Genomic DNA, 18,951 nt, shown 5'->3' on the forward strand with positions numbered 1-18,951 from the left:
TCAACAAACGCCTCCTCTGCGCCGGAGCGGCCAGAATGCCAAAGAGAGGCAGATGTGGCCTTGCCTTCTCGGTGGCTGAAGCCCGGGAGGTGTGTGTTGGGCGAGGGAGCGGGTCTGACACGAAACAACCCATCTCAGAAATAACTGCAGCTTTCTTAAGGGCCCCGAGGGTATAATAATATAACAAAAATAATACTACTGTGTCGTTTCATTTCTACCTTGGGACATTTGTTGATGTTTGTTGTTCAGTTGCTCAGTGGTGTCCGACTGTTTGCGACGCCATGGACTGCAGCACGCCAGACCTTCCTGTCCTTCACTCTCTCCCTGAGTTTGCTCAAACTCATGTCCATCGAGTCGGTGATGCCATCCAACCATCTCATCCTCTGTCGTCCCCTTCTCCTCCTGCCTTCAATCTTTCCCAGCATCAGGGTCTTTTCCAATGAGTCCGCTCTTCACATCAGGGCTTCCCTGATAGCCTGCAATGCAGGAGACCCCGGTGCGATTCCTGGGTTGGGAAAGTCCCCTGAAGAAGTGATAGCTACCCACTCCAGTATTCTTGGGCTTCCCTTGTGGCTCAGCTGGTAAGGAATCCAGCCCCAGTGGGGGTAGACCATGGACTGTATAGCCCGTGGACTCGCAAAGAGTCAGCCGCGACTTTCACTTCACTTCACTTCACTCTTCGCATTCGGTGGCCAAAATATTGGAGCTTCAGCTTCAGCATCAGTCCTTCCAATGAATATTCAGGATTGGTTTCTTTTAGGATTGACTGGTAAAATGCTGTCTCCCTTTTTCGGAGTGAAATGAGGCTCGGGAAGGTTAGGTGAGTTCCGGAGTCCAGACCCGAGCTCTGTTCGGCCCCGCACCGCGCGCCTTCCCAGCGGGCAGAACTGCAGCCGGGTGCTACCAGGGGCCCGGGCCAGAGGTGTGCAAGCAGAGGCTGCAGGCTCGAGCGCCCCTTACTGACCAGGTTGGGATTCGCCGCAAGTCGGACAAGGGTCTCTGCCCCTCCCCAGGGCGGTGGGCCGGTGACGTCACTGCCTCTTTAAAGACCCCCGCCTCCGCCCCCATCTCCACATTCTGCCGGCTACTCAGAGTCTTTGTGGACTCCTCAGGTGAGACTGGGCAGGTGCGCCTGTCGTGGGGGAAGGGGTAGACACCGGGGATTGCGGGGCGCATGGGTCGTGGCAGAGTTGGGTTGCGGTGCATGAGACGAACCTGAGCTGATTTGACCGCGAGCCCCTGGGGGCGGGGGGACGCCTGCACCCGAACCGGGGCCCTGAAGGGGTCCTTCGGCGAAAGGGTTAAGTGCCCCTCCCCCTGCCCAGGACAAAGGCACCGAAACCCGGGAGCCCCTCCCCCACCTGTGCTGCTCTCTAGGGCCGAGCCCTTCTCCCCCTCACCTGTACGAGCGGACCCCGCGGCGAGCGCCGCCCTTAGGCCCCTCCAGGGTGCGCGGCTTCCACGGCGGGGGGCTGAGGACACCCTCCTTCGGGCCAGACTCAGGGGAAATAGGGATCGAGAGCTGGAGGGGACGCCCTCGGATGAGCCGAGGCCATAGCGCGTGGAAAGGGAAGGGGCCGAGAGCAGGGGCGCGCTTGTAAGGCTGAGGTGCCGGGTGCCTAGGCTAGCGTGGCCCCCACCCTAACCCGGGAGGAGAGGCCTGGAGGGCTGACCCTGGGGTTGGGATTGGCGCTGTACGGCCCGCCCCGTCCGGTCTCCCCTGAGGTCATGAGTTCTCCAGGGTTATGGGCGCGGTGCAAAGGAATGGAGAGTCTGCCCTCTGGCCACCCGCTGGGGCTGGTGCTAAGTTTAGGTCCCAGCCGTGCGCGGGAACTTTGTGCAATGGAGGATCATAGGGGGACCCTGAAAGGAACTGATCGCCCCCCAAACGACCTCCGAGACAAATGAGGATGTGAGGGGGCCAGAGTTGCCCCAGAGGAGCTGGTTCACTGGACAGACTCCAAAGGTGGAGTTTCCCCCAATTTAGGGGAAATTGGGCCCTAAGAGGATGGCATTTGGGGCAAGAATACACAAGAAAATGTCACCAACCTTGGGAGTCTGTTGTGTAGGCAGGGCAGAGGGCAGGACTCCAGGGGGCAGCTGGGGACCTTGGGAAAGGAAGTACTTTGGGTGGGAAGGGCTGGTGTTATTGTTTTGTTGTGTTTCTTCTCCACCTCTCCTGCCCCATCCAGGTTTTGAATGGGTGGAGCTGGTTTGAACCAGGCAGTGGTGAGCAAGGCCAGGACTGTCTGGCCACCGTCCACACTATATCTTAAAATCAAACTAGCAGCCACCTGTTTTGGGGCATGGATCCAAGTTGGGGTGAAGGGTTTGGACACTTACGTTGGATGCTAAGAGGAAACTTGGATCTGTTCTTGGTGTTAAAACTAAGTTTTAAGCCTGGAATTCATGGCTAGAGCCAACCCACCACCCATTTGCCCTGTGGAAACTACTGAAAAATTGCATCCTGTTGTTTCATCCCTTTTATCCCTTTGTACCCAAAGGGCCATGGCTAGCTAACCTTTACATGTGTGTGTGTGTGTTAGTAGTTCAGTCATGTCTTTGCAACCCTGCAGACTGTAGCTCACCAGGCTCCTCTGTCCATGGAATTCTCCAGACAAGAATCCTGGAATGGGTTGCCATTTCCTTCTCCAGGGGATCTTCCCAACCTAGGGATCAAACCCAGATCTCCTGCATTGCAGGTGGATTCTTTACTGTTTGAGCCACAATGGAACCCCAGCATTTGCTTGAAAAGAAAGTGAAAGTGAAGTCGCTCAGTTGTGTCCGACTCTTTGCCTGTCCGACCCTTTGCGACCCCATGGACTGTAGCCTATCAGGCTCCTCTGTCCATGGGATTCTCCAGGCAAGAATACTGGAGTGGGCTGCCATTTCCTAGGGAGAAAAATTAATGCTGAAGCATTAAATGCTCATTTGCCCTTGAGAAAATAAGGCTTGGAGCGTGCCTTGCCCATGTACAGGGTTCAAACTGACTTCCAGGGTTCATACTCTTGGTGTCCTGTGTGGTGGCTATGGCATGTGGCAAGGGACCTAGCGTTCATTGAGAATGAGGGGCTGAGCCAGCTGGTCTTACCCTTACTCTACTTTTGTCCCCCAGCGCAGCGTCTCAGCCCCAGCCTCGCCATGGCTTCCGCTGGTCTGCAAATCCTGGGGATCGTCCTGACTCTGTTTGGCTGGGTGAATGCCCTGGTGTCCTGCACCCTGCCCCTGTGGAAGGTGACCGCCTTCATCGGCAACAGCATCGTGGTGGCCCAGGTGGTGTGGGAGGGGCTGTGGATGTCCTGCGTGGTGCAGAGCACGGGCCAGATGCAGTGCAAGGTGTACGACTCGCTGCTGGCGCTGCCGCAGGACCTGCAGGCCGCCCGGGCCCTCTGCGTCATCACTCTCCTCGTGGCCCTGCTTGGCCTGCTGGTCTACCTTGCCGGAGCCAAGTGCACCACCTGCGTGGAGGACAAGGACTCCAAGGCCCGCCTGGTGCTCACCTCTGGGATCATCTTTGTCATCTCGGGGGTCCTGACCCTGATCCCTGTGTGCTGGACCGCCCACACCATCATCCAGGACTTCTACAACCCTCTGGTGGTCGAGGCCCAAAAGCGGGAGCTGGGAGCTTCCCTCTACCTGGGCTGGGCGGCTTCCGGCCTTTTGTTGCTGGGTGGGGGGCTACTGTGCTGCACCTGCCCCTCTGGGGGCTCCCGGAGCTCCAGCCATTATATGGCCCGATACTCAGTATCAGCCCCACATACCGCCTCTCGGGGTCCCTCCGAATACCCCACTAAGAATTACGTCTAATTTGGGTAGGGGAGTGGGGGCTCCTTTGACAGTGGAGTCTAACCCACTGCACTGGAGTCATGGAGATGGTGATCCATAACAGCTTTGGGATTGTTTTGGCTTCTTATTGGGGGTGGGGGGCAGTGGTTAATCCACTTGATAACCTACCTGGGGTCTGCTACTGGTGTTCCTCACTTTGGAAGATGGAGCCAAAAAGGTGATGCTTCAGTTTCTGGATTGTTCTCCACCCTGGACAACCCTCTCTTAGAGACCAACCTGGAACTGTGGTCCCCATGTGAAGGATACCACGCTGTGCCCTGCTGGTGCTGGGGCCAGGGCCTCCATAGGACAAGCCTTTCCTTGCTGGTCAAGCCTCTGGAACCCCCAGGGGCTCTCGAGCCTTATGTAGCCTCCAGAAGAGCAGGTGATAAGTTACCAAAGACCCGCCAGTCTCCAAGTCTTCTGACCTCTGGCTCCTGCATCCTGAGTCATGTTCCCCTTGTGCTGACCCCTGACCCTCCTACTCCAGCCCCTGTGCACTTCCCATATCCTGCCCACACTCACCAGTTGTTACTAAATAAAGCATGTTTTGTTTGATTACTTACCTTTGGTGTTGCTGGGGAGGTTGCTGAATGCCAGACTGGCAGGAGAAGGTGGGCATGACTGTCACACCTCCCGTGTTCCGTCCCCTGCCCCGTGACTCGCATGGCCTGAGTGAGGTCACTGCCTGGGCATGACCTGGAGCAGGCCTTGCCTGACAAACCCACGGGAGGCCATCAGGTCTTCCCAGCCCAACCACAAATACTCTGTTTATTCTGAGTTACAAATGCTCTGTTTATTCCCTACTTGAAGGTGGGGTGAGGGGGGAAGGTGATGGGCAGGGTCTCTGGGCCTAGAGGAGAGCAGCTGCTCTGGATCCCGGTAGTGGCCAGGCAGAGAGGGCCAACTCCAGGCCAGAGAAGGCATAAGGAGCTACTGCTCTTTGGGTGAAGCCCAGGTTCTGGGAGCAAGGGAGGACTCGGGAAGAGGAGGACCAGCCTGAATCCAGGACAGAAGAAGAAAGAAGCAGGAGCACTGGCCAGGCTGCAGGTGGGGCCTCCACGGAGGAGGGTCTAGGCTCACTCGGGCCGGGTGCTGAGACTAGCTCTGCAGCCAGGCCTGCTCCTGCCTCTGGAAAGTGGGTTCCACCTGGCAGAGGGGTGAGAGTGGAAGGCAAGGTTGAGAGCGGGGCAGCCAGCACAAGGTCAAGGTTTCCAGCAGCAGGCTTCCTGGGACATTTGCCTCACACGTAGTCCCTCTTGTCCAGCCCAGATGCCCCCGAGCGGGAGGGGATAGAGTAGCCCAGCCTCGGTCCCTGGGGCCGCTCGATCTGAGGCGGGGGGCACGTGCAACACAGTAGCCCCCCTCCCAGCAGAAGAAGGGCGGACGCGGCCCAGCCCAGGTAGAGGGAGGCTCCCAGCTCCCGCTTGAGGGCCTCGGCCACCATGGGGTTGTAGAAGTCCTGGATGATGGCGTGGGCCGTCCAGCACACGGGGATGAGCACCAGGATGCCCGCAAGGAGGAGGAGGACTCCCGCGGTGAGCACGATGCGGGCCTTGGCTCCTTCGTCCTCCACGCAGGTGGTGCACTGGGCGCCCGTGATGGCCACCAGCACTCCGAGCAGGGCCAGCAGGAGGGCGATGACGCAGAGGGCCCGGGCGGCCTGCAGGTCCTGCGGCAGCGCCAGCAGCGAGTCGTACACCTTGCACTGCATCTGGCCCGTGCTCTGCACCACACAGGACATCCACAGCCCCTCCCACACCACCTGGGCCACCACGATGCTATTGCCGATGAAGGCGGTCACCTTCCACAGGGGCAGGGCACAGGACACCAGGGTCCCCAGCCAGCCCAGCACAGCCAGGGTCATACCCAGGAGTTCAAGGCCAGTGGAAGCCATCTGTCCCCTCCCTCAGTCAGGTCTTCCCCACTCTAAGCGGCCCGGTTGATCAGAGGAGTGGGTCTGATGCTCCACGCCTGTGGGAACGCAGGTGGGGGGTCTCTGTGTCCAGCAAGAGCGCGTCAGCGTCCTCTGACCCACACAGCACTCACCACATCCGAGAGCCTCTTGCAGGCACCTCCTTGCTCTGTGCCCTTCACAGATGTGTCTCTGAACCCCCAGCAACAAATCCACCCTCAGTCTCGCTCAGCTGAGTGGCTGCCGTTCCCAAGCGGGTTCCGTTGCCCCTCAGGTGCCCTGCAGTCGGTCCCGCCGCCGCCGTCTGACCGTCTGACCAGCTTGCACAGACTCTCCCGCCGACCCACCTGCCGGCAGAGGAGAGCCAAGCCGAGCCACGTCCCTTGACGGGGCTTGGCGCAGGTTCTGGGCCTGAGCAGCTCACTCGGCGGTGCCACCTGAGGAATCCTGGCTGCCGAAGAGGGGTTTTAAGGCCGAGGAGGGGGAGGAGCCGGAGTGATGGGAGGAGGCAGGGCTGGGGGTGGGGGGGCTCAGAGTCGCAGGGGGATTGGTGACCAGGAACGAACCGGGGAGGAAAGAACCTCCATGCCTGTGGGGACACAGGGACAAAGGAATGAGGAGGAGACAGGACTGGCCCTGACTCAGGCTGAAAGTGGGAGGACCCCTTGGGCACCATGCTGAGCCTCCTGAAACCCGGCCCCCCGCTGTCTTTGCTCTCCCCCTCCCCATTTTGTTTCTGTTTCATGTTGCAGATGCACCAGCTTCCCCAGTATCACACACCCTTGTCCCCCCAGCCCACCCACCCAGCACTCTGGAATCTGATCCATCTCCCGTCTCAGCCTAGTGGCTCTGGTGGCTCCCGAGGGAGAGGGCCCCGCCCGCATTGTTCCCCTGGCGACAGGTGCCTGGCGCCCAGCTCAGGTGGCATCGCCCAGGCAACGGCCTAGAAAACCACCCCCCACCACTACCTTGACTTCAGCTCAGGTGTGCCTTCCCCCTCCTGTTGCTGCCACTGGGGGCTGAGCTGAGTGGCTGAGGGTGTCGTGGGGCCGGGGGATAAAGAGCCTCTTGTGATGGTGGGGGAAGGGGGAGAGTAGAAGGGGGTGAACCCTGGTTGGGGGACAGCCCAGCGCCCGGCTCTGTTTGGGGAGACACCACAGGGGAGGGCGAGGTGGGTGAGGCCCAGGTGACTTGGGAGTCCCTGAGTCCTGCCTCGCAGAACTCAGGACGCACACCCCTTCCTGAAGACCCCATCAGAGCCCAGGACTCCCCTTGTGGAAACAGCCCAGCCTGGGGGTCACACAGACCATGGCTCAAATCCTTCCCGCTCCCCCTCCAACCTACCCACCTCCCCAGCCAGGAGCAAATTCATAGAAGGTCAAGCCTCCCTGGGTCAAAGACCCCTTTGAGAAACCTCACAGGACCCACAAACAGCAGCCCCTCATTTAGAGGGGAGGCATAAGCTCCTTCAAGCCCCTCCCTGGGTACTAAGCACTGAGCTTTATTGTGTGAAAAGGGAGTTGGGGGCTGATAAAAATTCCTATCTCCAGGGTGATGGGGAGGACTCCAGGGGGAGAGCCTCTCCTCTCCCCCCACTCCCTCTGCGGAAGCTGGAGCTCATCTGGCCTATGGGGGCAGGGATGGGAGGGCACCGCCCCCCCCATGAACACCTAGTAGCTGCTCTGCTCTGCTTGGGACCCTGGGGGAGAGGTCATCCCCTTGTCCTCCTCGTCCACCCAGTGGGGCTGCATTTACAAAGAATTCTAACTTCAAGTGGCTGCAATGCTCTGGGAACAGCTTTCAGCAATTCTTTGGAAAAGAAGTTTATATCTTGATCAGATCTGTAAAGGGATGGGCACCCCCAGAAAAGCAGGAGAATCCCTCCCCCTTAAATGAAGAGACTGAGTGAGTGAAAGTCACTTAGTCCTGTCCAACTCTTTGAGGCCCCATGGACTATACAGTCCATGGAATTCTCCAGGCCAGAATACTGGAGTGGGTAGCCGTTCCCTTCTCCAGGGGATCTTCCCAACCCAGGGATCAAACCCAGGCCTCCCGCATTGCAGGCGGAGAGACTGAGGCCAGTGCCAATCAGAGGGTCTGACCAGTGGACTCCAGTGGCTGGGGAGCCTCCCCAGAGACGGGCAGAGACCTTGCCCAGAGAGGAGCAGAGTGTTGGCCAACCTGGTTGCCCTGGCCTGAGAGTGGGGAGGAGGGTGCTGATGCAAAGGCTGGGAAATAACCAGAGCTCCCTGCTGGCTGGAATGAGCAGGGGGAAGCAAGGGTGGGTTGTCCAGCTCGTCCAGGCCCCTGAGGACTCACATTTCATGGGGGAAGGGGGGATGTGGAGAAAGAAGAAGGGCAAATAGAGGCAAGCCTTCAGTGGGCTCCCTCCAGGGCTGCCAGGAATCCAGTCACACAGGTTTGGGTAGGTGTCAGGCGGCAACCAGCCCCGTTCTCAGGAGGGCCCACCGACCCGCGCATACAAAAGGCCTCCCATCCTGGACAGCCCCAGCCTGGGGCCTTTTCTCTCTCCAGGCCTGGAGACAGTCTGCCTCTGGCCCAGAGTATAAGGCCACCAGCTCATCTTGATTTGCCTGGTAATTACTAGTTTGAGCAGAGTCCTGCATCAGGATGCGGGGGACGGGGACAGTGGGTCATCCTGCAGTCAGAACTGGCTTTACTGTGTTAGTCGTTCAGTCATGTCTGACTCTGTGCGACCCCATGGACTGTAGCCCTCCAGGCTCCTCTGTCCGTGGGATTCTCCAGGCAAGAATACTGGAGTGGGTTGCCATTTCGTCCTCCAGGGGATCTTCCCCACCCAGGGATCGAACCTGGGTCTCCTGCATTGCAGGGAGATTCTCTCCTGTCTAAGTCACCGGGGAAGCCCAGGGAAGAAGCGTCAGGGACGCCTTGCTTTTGAGGCCCACCAAGCCCACTGGCGGCTCTACCCTGCCCGCCTGCCCGCCCCACCTAGGCGACAGGGCCTCGTGGCAGCACTGCACACACCAGGTAAGCTTGTGCCCAGAGATGGCACTAAGCGGCCCCTAGGTTTCCTAGATCCCATCATCTACCCTCTACACTGCCCCTCGTGCAGCCTCGTGGGAGGTGGGCGCTCAGGAGATGAAGATGCCCCCTCTCACTGTTGCCCCCAGAGACCAATCCCAGCCACACCTGCCACACATCTCTGCTCTTCTCCCTCCTGATAAGGCACCTACTCCCACAGCTCAGAGGGGGAGTCAACGTGGGGACATTCGTCAGAGAACAAGGAGGGGGGAGGACCGGGGCTGGAATGTGCCGCCCACCCTCAGCCCTCAGCCCTCCTTAGGCCACAGCTAGGAGGCCCCGGGCCCTCTCTAGGGTTTTCTGGTCAGCCTTGATTCAGTAGGATCTGGGAACTGAAGGGTTAAAGTTGGGGTCTACAGAGGGGCAGGGACTCGGGTTGGAAGGCCATTGTTGGGGAGAGACCAGCACCCCCACTGTGAAGTTACCATCTCAATGACAATTTACCAAGTCCCCAGGAATCGCCGCCTCCAGGGAGAGAGGTGGGAGGGGAACCTTCCCTGCTGTTCAGGGGGTGGGGGGCGGGGAGAAGCGGGGAGGAAACCGAGGAGTGAAAGAGCCAAATCGAACCTTTTTTCTCTTCAGGAGGGCGGAGGGGCTGGAGGCTCAGGTGGCCCAAGAGACCGGGGCTCAGATGGAGGCGAGGGGGGACGGGTCAGTGCCAACCCTATAGTCCATCTCGATCCCCTTACAGGGGAACAGGACAAAAGAGGGGGAACTGACCAGAGCCACCAGGGGTCAGGAGGTGGCTATGGGGGCTGCACAACAACCCCAAAGGCTGTGTCACCCCATTTCCTGAGGCCCTGATATAGAGGCAGAAAGCCCCCGGCTGCTGAACCAAAAGGAGCAGAGGAAATTGACATCCCAGTAATAATTTTCCTGAGCTCACACCCCCATTTTATAGGCAGGGAAGGAAGCTCAGAGAGCGAAGGAACTTGGCCAAGAAAACACGTGGGAAACAGGACAAGCCTGGTGCAACCACAGACCAACTTCAAAGCCACAGGCTCCATGCCCAGCATCACTGAACTTCCCGATGGTGAGCTGGGCCTCCTGGTGCACTTTTCCCCGAGGCAGTGCCATCTGTCCATGGCCGGGCTGAGCCTCCGTAAACACATCCCCCTGCGTCTGACTATGCGGGAAGCCACCCTCCACCTGGGGTCACTTTCACCCTGTCCGCGTTCCTATAGCGGGGCTTCCCAGGTGATGCCAGTGGTAAAGAACCTGCCTGACAATTCAGGAGACATAAAACACTCGGGTTCCATCTCTGGGCTGGGAATATCCCCTGGAGGAGGAAATGGTAACCCACTCCAGGATTCTTGCCTGGAGAATCTCATGGAGGAGCCTGGCGGGGCCCAGTTCATGGGGTTGCAAAGAGGTGGGCACGAGACTTTGTGACTTAGTACGCGAGCATGTGTCCCTGTTGCAGAAAGGGCTGTGTTGGCTTGCCACCCACAGATCAGTGGACTCTGGGTTAGACCTGGTGTCAACCCCACACAGGTCTCGCTGGGCAAATTCACAACTGCCTAATCTCGGTGTCACCTGGCTATAAACCAGAGGGAGAAGCCTGCCCTGCCGAACTCTAGGGCCACTGGCCCAGGCCCCATGTGCCCTGCATATCTTAGGATTTATTGGAGGTATTGATTGTGTGTGTGTGTGTGTGTGAGCATAATGACAGTTTCACTTGTAAACCTGTGCCGGCTCCATTGACTGGGTAACGATTAACTTTATTATCAGTCATACTTGTCAGCTTTCCACCAGCAGCAGTTATCCATCTGAAGCTCTGAGAATGTTGTCTTCTTTAGGAGCCCACGTTGTCTTGTCTTTGTTTACTGTCTGAGTCTTGGCTCAGAGGGCAGGAGGGCCATAGGACACAAAGAGGGGAGAGGAAGCAGTGAGCTGGCAGCCATGGGGACTGGGCCACCATTCAGCTCAGGGGAAAGTCAGTCTATTTTTCTCGTTCGTCACTGAGGCTTCCCTTGTGGCTCAGCTGGTAAAGAATCCGCTTGCAATGCGGGAGACCCGGGTTGGGAAGATTCCATGGAGAAGGGAAAGGCTACCCACTCCAGTATTCTGGCCTGGAGAATTCCCTGGCAAAGAGTTCACAAATTCGACTCACAAAGAGTTGGACACGACTGAGCGACTTTCACTCACTGAGAGCTTTATCAAGACACTAGGTCTGTTGGGTCCTGCTCAGGGACTCCAAGGGCACCCAAGTCTCAGGTTTAGCAAAGGATAGAGCCTAAAACACGGTTTAGGGAAACTGAAAGAGAGCATGGCAGGTGGGTCAGCCCCACAGCAGGAGGACACTGCCTGTATAGATGAGGGTGGCTCCCAAGCCCTGGGAGAGATTAAAGGCAGGAGGAGAAGGGGACGACAGAGGATGAGATGGTTGGATGGCATCACCAACTCAATGGACATGAGTTTGAGCAAAGTCCGGGAGATGATGAAGGACACGGAAGCCCAGCATGCTGTGATCCCCAGGGTCCCAAAGAGTCAGACACGACTTATCAACTGAACAATCCAAGCTCTGGAATGTCTCAAGATCCTTAATTACTTAATCCTTAATCATTCTGGACTTAGGGTGGGCCCTGTATTCAATGGCAAGTGTCATAAGAGAAAAAAGATGGGGTGAGATATGAGATACAGATACAAGGGAGAAGGTCCTCTGAAGATGGAGGCAGAGTTTGGAGTGATGGAGTCACAAACCAAGGAACACATGGAACTGCCAGAAACGTCAAGGAAGAATGCTACCCTAGACCCTTGGGAAGAAGTGTGGCCTGGGGACATCCTGATTTTGGACTTCTGGCTTCCAGAACCAGGAAAGAATAAACTCCTATTTTAAGTCACCCAGTTTGTGGTGGTTTGCTACAGCAGTCTCGGGAAACTCATCCACTTCCTTTCTTGCTCCTGGGTCCCAGGCTCTCAGAGGTCCGCCGAGGTCAAGTTGGCTTCCTGATACCACTCCTGATCTGCTGTAGAAGAGCCCACTGAGATAGGGCGTCTGCCTGGTTACCTGAGCCCAAGCCACCTGAGTAACAAAGGGAACTTTATTCTGTGCTGTACACGCTGGGGAGAAGGGGGGTGGAAGCGGGTGGTAAGGATGCGGAGAGGACAGGGGCTTCCTCTCATGACTCACCCTGGGAGCTTTCCTATCCTGTCGGTGTGACTTCACAGCCCTTGCATGTGACACTCCTGTTCCAAGGCCAAGTATCGATTGTCCATCAGCACCACTGGTTTCCTGGTGCTCCCGGGCCCAGGGGACCCTAGGATCTATTTCAGCTGAAAGTTTGACTTCTTAAGACTTAGAAGGCATGTCTGAGTTTCCAAGAAGCCATACAAACTTGAGCAGAGGACTTTAGTGATAGTATTCAAACCTTTTATTATATAAGAGAAAATGAGACATTTTGCATACTGGCAACCCACTCCAGTGTTCTTGCCTGGAGAATCCCAGGGACGTCGGAGCCTGGTGGGCTACCGTCTATGGGGTCGCACAGAGTCGGACACGACTGAAGTGACTTAGCAGCAGCAGCAGTAAAAGTATTTCAAGTTTTTTGTTTTCATTTTCTCGAGCGGTGTGCTGTGGGCTCCTCAGCCCCACCCGCCCAGATCACCAGCCAGTTTATCAGTACAGGGAATTAGTTCCATTCTCAAATGACCAGGCCAGAGGCTTCTTGTAAGGCAGTAGGAAAAAATGGAAGAAATGACTCCAATCTTCAAATGAGTTTATTTTCAGGCCTGATCTTTCCTTCTCCAACCTAAGCTGCTCCGGACACGCCCTCCCTTCTCCCCAGGCCGTGCTCCGACCCACGCCTTCTGAACCTGCCCGAGGGGAAGGCGGCGAGGGGCACAGTCCCTGGGTCCAGGTAGGGCTGCCTACTCACCCGCCCGCAGCCCCTCCTGGGCGGGGAGGGCCGGGTCTTCAGCAGGGAGGAGACAGGAAGAAGTAGGGCGGCGGGGGCGGCGGCGGCAGCGGCGGGGGGAAGGCGGGCAGTGGCCAGGAGTCTCGAGGCACGGGGGGCGCCAGCAGGTTGAAGGGCGAGGGCCGTGCAGGCAGCGGCGGCAGCGGCTGCGGGGGCGGCTCGGCGATGAGGGGCGGGCGGCCGCGCGCGCCCACGGGACCGGGAGTGGCGGCGGCCGCGGCCTCTGGCAGCGGCGGCAATGACAAGTGCGCGGGCGGCGGCGCGGGCGCGGGGAGCCGCGGCAGGTCCTGCAGGGCGAGCGCGGCAGCGGGTGGCGCGGGCACGCAGGCCTCGGGCGGCAGCTCCGGCAGCGCCACGTGGGCGCCTGGGCCCCAGGGAGCCAGCGGCGCGGGCCGCAGCGGGAGCGCAGGCAGCGGCGGCAGCTCCGCCAGGGCGAGTGCCGAGGTCGGCGGCGGCGGCGCGGGGCTCAAGCCCGGAGGGAGTCCCGGCAACGGCGGGTGAGGCAGGGACGGCGCGGGCGGGGGGGTCAGGGACAGCGACACGGGGGACCGGCCCAGCCGCGAGTGGACGCGGGCGCGGGCCAGCCGCGGATGCGAGCGGGAGCGGGGAAGCCGGGCAGCCAGCTTGGCCACAGCCGCAGCTCCAGAGCCCACAGCGCGTGGCTCGCCGAGGCCTTCTCCCTCCAGCAGGTGGCCACGCGTCGCTCTGAGAGAGGCCCAGCCAATCGGTCGTGCGCTGCCGCACTCCAGCCAATCAAAGGCCAGTGCGCCGGCGACCTACACATTTCTCCCGCCGGCGTCAGGAGCTATCACTGACAGCCAATCAGAGACAGTAGCGCTCTCTGTCTAGTCCTTCTTCCCGCCCCTCCCTCAGCCCCAGCCAATCACAGTGCTCCAAGGTGCCACAGGCTTCATCCCCACTATCCCTGAGAACAGACACTGCGTGTTCAGTGGGCGCCCCCAACTGGCCTGAGCGTCCAGTTAGCCTCTGCAGCCCCGCTTCGACGCCCCGACCTCCCGCTCCTCCCCCTGTGACAGCCCTTAAAACAGAGCTTATGGATCGCCTCTTTTTTGGGGTTTGTCCTTAAGAGATGCTCTTTGTGGGTCAAGATCCATGCAAATTTCCATCCAGTGATCTGTGCGTGTACATGTGTGTGCTAGTCACTCAGTCGTGTCCGACTCTTTGCGACTCCATGGATTCTCCAGGCAAGAATATTGGAGTGGGTTCTCATTCTCTTCTCCAGGGGATCTTCCTGACCCAGGGGTCTAACCCGGGTCTGCTACATTGCAGCAGATTCTTTACCGTTTCAGCCACCAGGGAAGCCCATAGAAAAGATGAAAAGATACCAACTCAATAGCAAAGCTTGACATGTAGCATTTGCGGTAACGTTGCTGCTGCTGCTAAGTCGCTTCAGTCGTGTCCTACTCTGTGTGACCCCCTAGACGGCAGCCCACCAGGCTCCCCCATCCCTGGGATTCTCCAGGCAAGAACACTGGAGTGGGTTGCCATTTCCTCCTCCAATGCATGAAAGTGAAAAGTGAAAGTGAAGTCGCTCAGGGGTGTCCTACTCCTAGCGACCCCATGGACTGCAGCCTACCAGGCTCCTCCGTCCATGGGATTTTCCAGGCAAGAGTACTGGAGTGGGGTGCCATTAAGAATGGTTATAAAAGACAAACTGGTGACAAAAGAAAAAAAGGAAAAATGGTCGATCCGATTTAAAGTCGGAATATGAAGTTCAAGAGGCAGCCAGGAACCAGGTTGGTTCTGGTGCTCAGTTATGTCTGATTCCTTGAAATCCACAGGACTGTAGCCCACCAGGCTCCTCTGTCCATGGAATTTTCCAGGCAAGAATACTGGAGTGGGCTGCTATTTCCATCTCTAGGTGATCTTCCCAATCGAGGGATCAAACCCACATCTCTTGTAACTCCTGCCTGGCAGGCCGATTCTTTACCACTGCACCACCTGCCGGAAGCCCGAAGTCAGAATATAGAAATCTTTATTAAAACAATATTAGGGGGAAAAAAACCACAACAATATTAGGGTCTTCTCTGGTGGTCCAGTGGTTATTTGCCTCTCAATGGAGGGGACTCTGGTTCGCTCCTCAGGAAACAACTCCTGAAGCCCACATCCTAGAGCCAGTGCTCCACCTCAACGAGAAACCGCACACTGCAACCAGAGAATAGCCCCTGCTTGCCGCAAGTAGAGAAAGCCCATTTGCAACAAAGATGACCCAGCACAGCCAAAAGTAAACAAATAAAACAACAACAATAAATTATTAGAACATTTCTAGGTTGGTTAGAAGGGATAGCATCCACTGCCCTCTCTGAGACAGTGCTTAGTGGCCTCTCTACCCAGGTGTTGCTCTTAATCCTGTTCTCTAGTAGAGATGATGTGGTTTGTTCCACATCTCAGGGCAGAGAAACACAAGATGATTTGTTTTTCCCTAATTTTACTTAATTTTTTATACCATTTCAGACTGTTGCTTGATGTGAGGTGACCCCAAAGTGACTTTTTAGAAATACTTTTAATTTATTTTTTGTTTCACTGGGTCTTTGTTGCTGTATGCAGTCTTTCTCTAATTGTACTAGAGTTGGGCTTTTCTTTCTTGCGGTGCACAGGTTTCGAACAGGCTTCAGTAGTCGTGGCACATGGGCTTTGTTGCTCTACCCCATGAACAGTATGAAAAAGTATGAAAAGGCAAAATGATAGGATACTGAAAGAGAAACTCCCCAGGTCAGTAGGTGCCCAATATGCTACTGGAAATCAGTGGAGAAATAACTCCAGAAAGAATGAGGGGATGGAGCCAAAGCAAAAAGAATACCCAGCTGTGGATGTGACTGGTGATAGAAGCAAGGTCCGATGCTGTAAAGAGCAATACTGCATAGGAACCTGGAATGTCAGGTCCATGAATCAAGGCAAATTGGAAGTGGTCAAACAAGAGATGGCAAGAGTGAATGTCGACATTCTAGGAATCAGCGAACTGAAATGGACTGGAATGGGTGAATTTAACTCAAATGACCATTATATCTACTACTGCAGGCAGGAATCCCTCAGAAGAAATGGAGTGGCCATCATGGTCAACAAAAGAGTCCGAAATGCAGTACTTGGATGCAATCTCAAAAATGACAGAATGATCTCTGTTCGTTTCCAAGGCAAACCATTCAATATCACAGTAATCCAAGTCTATGCCCCAACCAGTAACGCTGAAGAAGCTGAAGTTGAATGGTTCTATGAAGACCTACAAGACCTTTTAGAACGAACACCCAAAAAAGATGTCCTTTTCATTATAGGGGACTGGAATGCAAAAGTAGGAAGTCAAGAAACACCTGGAGTAACAGGCAAATTTGGCCTTGGAATATGGAATGAAGCAGGGCAAAGACTAATAGAGTTTTGCCAAGAAAATGCACTGGTCATAACAAACACCCTCTTCCAACAACACAAGAGAAGACTCTATACATGGACATCACCAGATGGTCAACAGCAAAATCAGATTGATTATATTCTTTGCAGCCAAAGATGGAAAAGCTGTATACAATCAGCAAAAACAAGACCAGGAGCTGACTGTGGCTCAGACCATGAACTCCTTATTGCCAAATTCAAACTGAAATTGAAGAAAGTAGGGAAAACCACTAGACCATTCAGGTATGACCTAAATCAAATCCCTTATGATTATACAGTGGAAGTGAGAAATAGATTTAAGGGCCTAGATCTGATAGACAGAGTGCCTGATGAGCTATGGAATGAGGTTCGTGACATTGTACAGGAGACAGGGATCAAGACCATCCCCATGGAAAAGAAATGCAAAAAAGCAAAATGGCTGTCTGGGGAGGCCTTACAAATAGCTGTGAAAAGAAGAGAAGCGAAAAGCAAAGGAGAAAAGGAAAGATATAAACATCTGAATGCAGAGTTCCAAAGAATAGCAAGAAGAGATAAGAAAGCCTTCCTCAGTGATCAATGCAAAGAAATAGAGGAAAACAACAGAATGGGAAAGATCAGAGATCTCTTCAAGAAAATCAGAGATACCAAAGGAATGTTTCATGCAAAGATGGGCTCGATAAAGGACAGAAATGGTATGGCCCTAACAGAAGCAGAAGCAGAAGATATCAAGAAGAGATGGTAAGAATACACAGAAGAACTGTACAAAAAAGATCTTCATGACCCAGATAATCACGATGGTGTGATCACTCACCTAGAGCCAGACATCCTGGAATGTGAAGTCAAGTGGGCCTTAGAAAACATCACTACGAACAAAGCTAGTGGAGGTGATGGAATTCCAGTTGAGCTATTCCAAATCCTGAAAGATGATGCTGTGAAAGTGCTGCACTCAATATGCCAGCACATTTGGAAAACTCAGCAGTGGCCACAGGACTGGAGAAGGTCAGTTTTCATTCCAATCCCAAAGAAAGGCAATGCCAAAGAATGCTCAAACTACCACACAATTGCACTCATCTCACACGCTAGTAAAGTAATGCTTAAAATTCTCCAAGCCAGGCTTCAGCAATATGTGAACCGTGAACTTCCAGATGTTCAAGCTGGTTTTAGAAAAGGCAGAGGAAGCAGAGATCAAATTGCCAACATCCGCTGGATCATGGAAAAAGCAAGAGAGTTCCAGAAAAACATCTATTTCTGCTTTCTTGACTATGCCAAAGCCTTTGACTGTGTGGATCACAATAAACTGTGGAAAATTCTGAAAGAGATGGGAATACCAGACCACCTGACCTGCCTCTTGAGAAACCTGTATGCAGGTCAGGAAGCAACAGAACTGGACATGGAACAACAGACTGGTTCCAAATAGGAAAAGGAGTATGTCAAGGCTATATATTGTCACCCTGCTTATTTAACTTATATGCAGAGTACATCATGAGAAAAGCTGGACTGGAAGAAACACAAGCTGGAATCAAGATTGCTGGGAGAAATATCAATAACCTCAGATATGCAGATGACACCACCCTTATGGCAGAAAGTGAAGAGGAACTCAAAAGCCTCTTGATGAAGGTGAAAGAGGAGAGTGAAAAAGTTGGCTTAAAGCTCAACATTCAGAAAACAAAGATCATGGCATCCGGTCCCATCACTTCATGGGAAATAGATGGGGAAATAGTGGAAACAGTGTCAGACTTTATTTTTCTGGGCTCCAAAATCACCGCAGATGGTGACTGCAGCCATGAAATTAAAAGACGCTTACTCCTTGGAAGGAAAGTTATGACCAACCTAGATAGCATATTCAAAAGCAGAGACATTACTTTGCCAACAAAAGTTCATCTAGTCAAGGCTATGGTTTTTCCTGTGGTCATGTATGGATGTGAGAGTTGGACTGTGAAGGAGGCTGAGTGCCAAATAATTCATGCTTTTGAACTGTGGTGTTGAATAAGACTCTTGAGAGTCCCTTTGACCGCAAGGAGATCCAATCAGTCCATTCTAAAGGAGATCAGCCCTGGGATTTCTTTGGAAGGAATGATGCTAAAGCTGAAACTCCAGTACTTTGGCCACCTCATGCGAAGAGTTGACTCATTGGAAAAGACTCTGATGCTGGGAGGGATTGGGGGCAAGAGGAGAAGGGGACGACAGAGGATGAGATGGCTGGATGGCATCACTGACTCGATAGACATGAGTCTGAGTGAACTCCGGGAGTTGGTGATGGACAGGGAGGCCTGGCGTGCTGCGATTCATGGGGTCGCAAAGAGTCGGACACAACTGAGCGACTGATCTGATCTGATCTGGCATGTGGAGTATTCCTTGGCCAGGGATTGGACGTTACCCCCTGCATTGGTGGTGGATTCTTATCCACTATACTACTAGGAAAGTCCACAGGATGATATTTTAAGAATCAATCTGTGCTTAATTGCTCAGTCACGTTCAATTCTTGCAACCCCATAGACTGTAGCCTGCCAGGATCCTCTGTCCATGGGATTCTCCAGGCAAAAATACTGGAGTGGGTTGCCATTTCCTCCTCCAGGGACTCTTCCTGACCCAGGGATCGAACCCAGGTCTCCTGCATAGCAGTCAGACTCTTTACCGACTGAGCTTCTTAGAAAAAAAAAGTGAAGTCGCTCAGTGGTGTCCAAGGCTTTGAGACCCCACAGACTGTAGCCTATCAGGCTCCTCCGTTCATGGGATTTTCCAGGCAAGAGTGCTGGAGTGGATTGCCATTTCCTTCTCCAGGGGATCTTCCCGACCCAGGAATTGAACCCAGGTCTCCCGCATTGCAGGCAGACGCTTTACCATCTGAGCCGC

The 18,951-nt window shown here is 55.0% G+C and overlaps 2 protein-coding genes across 2 annotated transcripts; one reads left to right on the plus strand and one right to left on the minus strand.

The window, feature by feature from the left end:
- The first annotated feature begins 870 nt into the window (after positions 1-870).
- On the plus strand, positions 871-4,390 carry CLDN6 (claudin 6). Its single transcript, XM_027526998.1, has 2 exons — positions 871-1,112; positions 3,116-4,390. The coding sequence occupies exon 2, from the start codon at positions 3,142-3,144 to the stop codon at positions 3,805-3,807; it is 666 nt and encodes a 221-aa protein (XP_027382799.1). The 5' UTR covers positions 871-1,112; positions 3,116-3,141; the 3' UTR covers positions 3,808-4,390.
- A 209-nt stretch (positions 4,391-4,599) lies between these two features.
- Positions 4,600-6,442, minus strand: CLDN9 (claudin 9). Its single transcript, XM_027526997.1, has one exon. It carries the CDS (start codon positions 5,720-5,722, stop codon positions 5,069-5,071), a length of 654 nt encoding a protein of 217 aa, XP_027382798.1. The 5' UTR covers positions 5,723-6,442; the 3' UTR covers positions 4,600-5,068.
- Between the last annotated feature and the right edge of the window lie 12,509 nt (positions 6,443-18,951).

This window comes from Bos indicus x Bos taurus, chromosome 25, assembly GCF_003369695.1.
Source record: "Bos indicus x Bos taurus breed Angus x Brahman F1 hybrid chromosome 25, Bos_hybrid_MaternalHap_v2.0, whole genome shotgun sequence".
NCBI lineage: Eukaryota > Metazoa > Chordata > Mammalia > Artiodactyla > Bovidae > Bos > Bos indicus x Bos taurus.

Excerpts from the sequence above, each read along its gene's own strand:
- CLDN6 (XM_027526998.1), top strand. The coding sequence starts at position 3,142 with ATGGCTTCCGCTGGTCTGCAAATCCTGGGGATCGTCCTGACTCTGTTT.
- CLDN9 (XM_027526997.1), bottom strand. The coding sequence starts at position 5,722 with ATGGCTTCCACTGGCCTTGAACTCCTGGGTATGACCCTGGCTGTGCTG.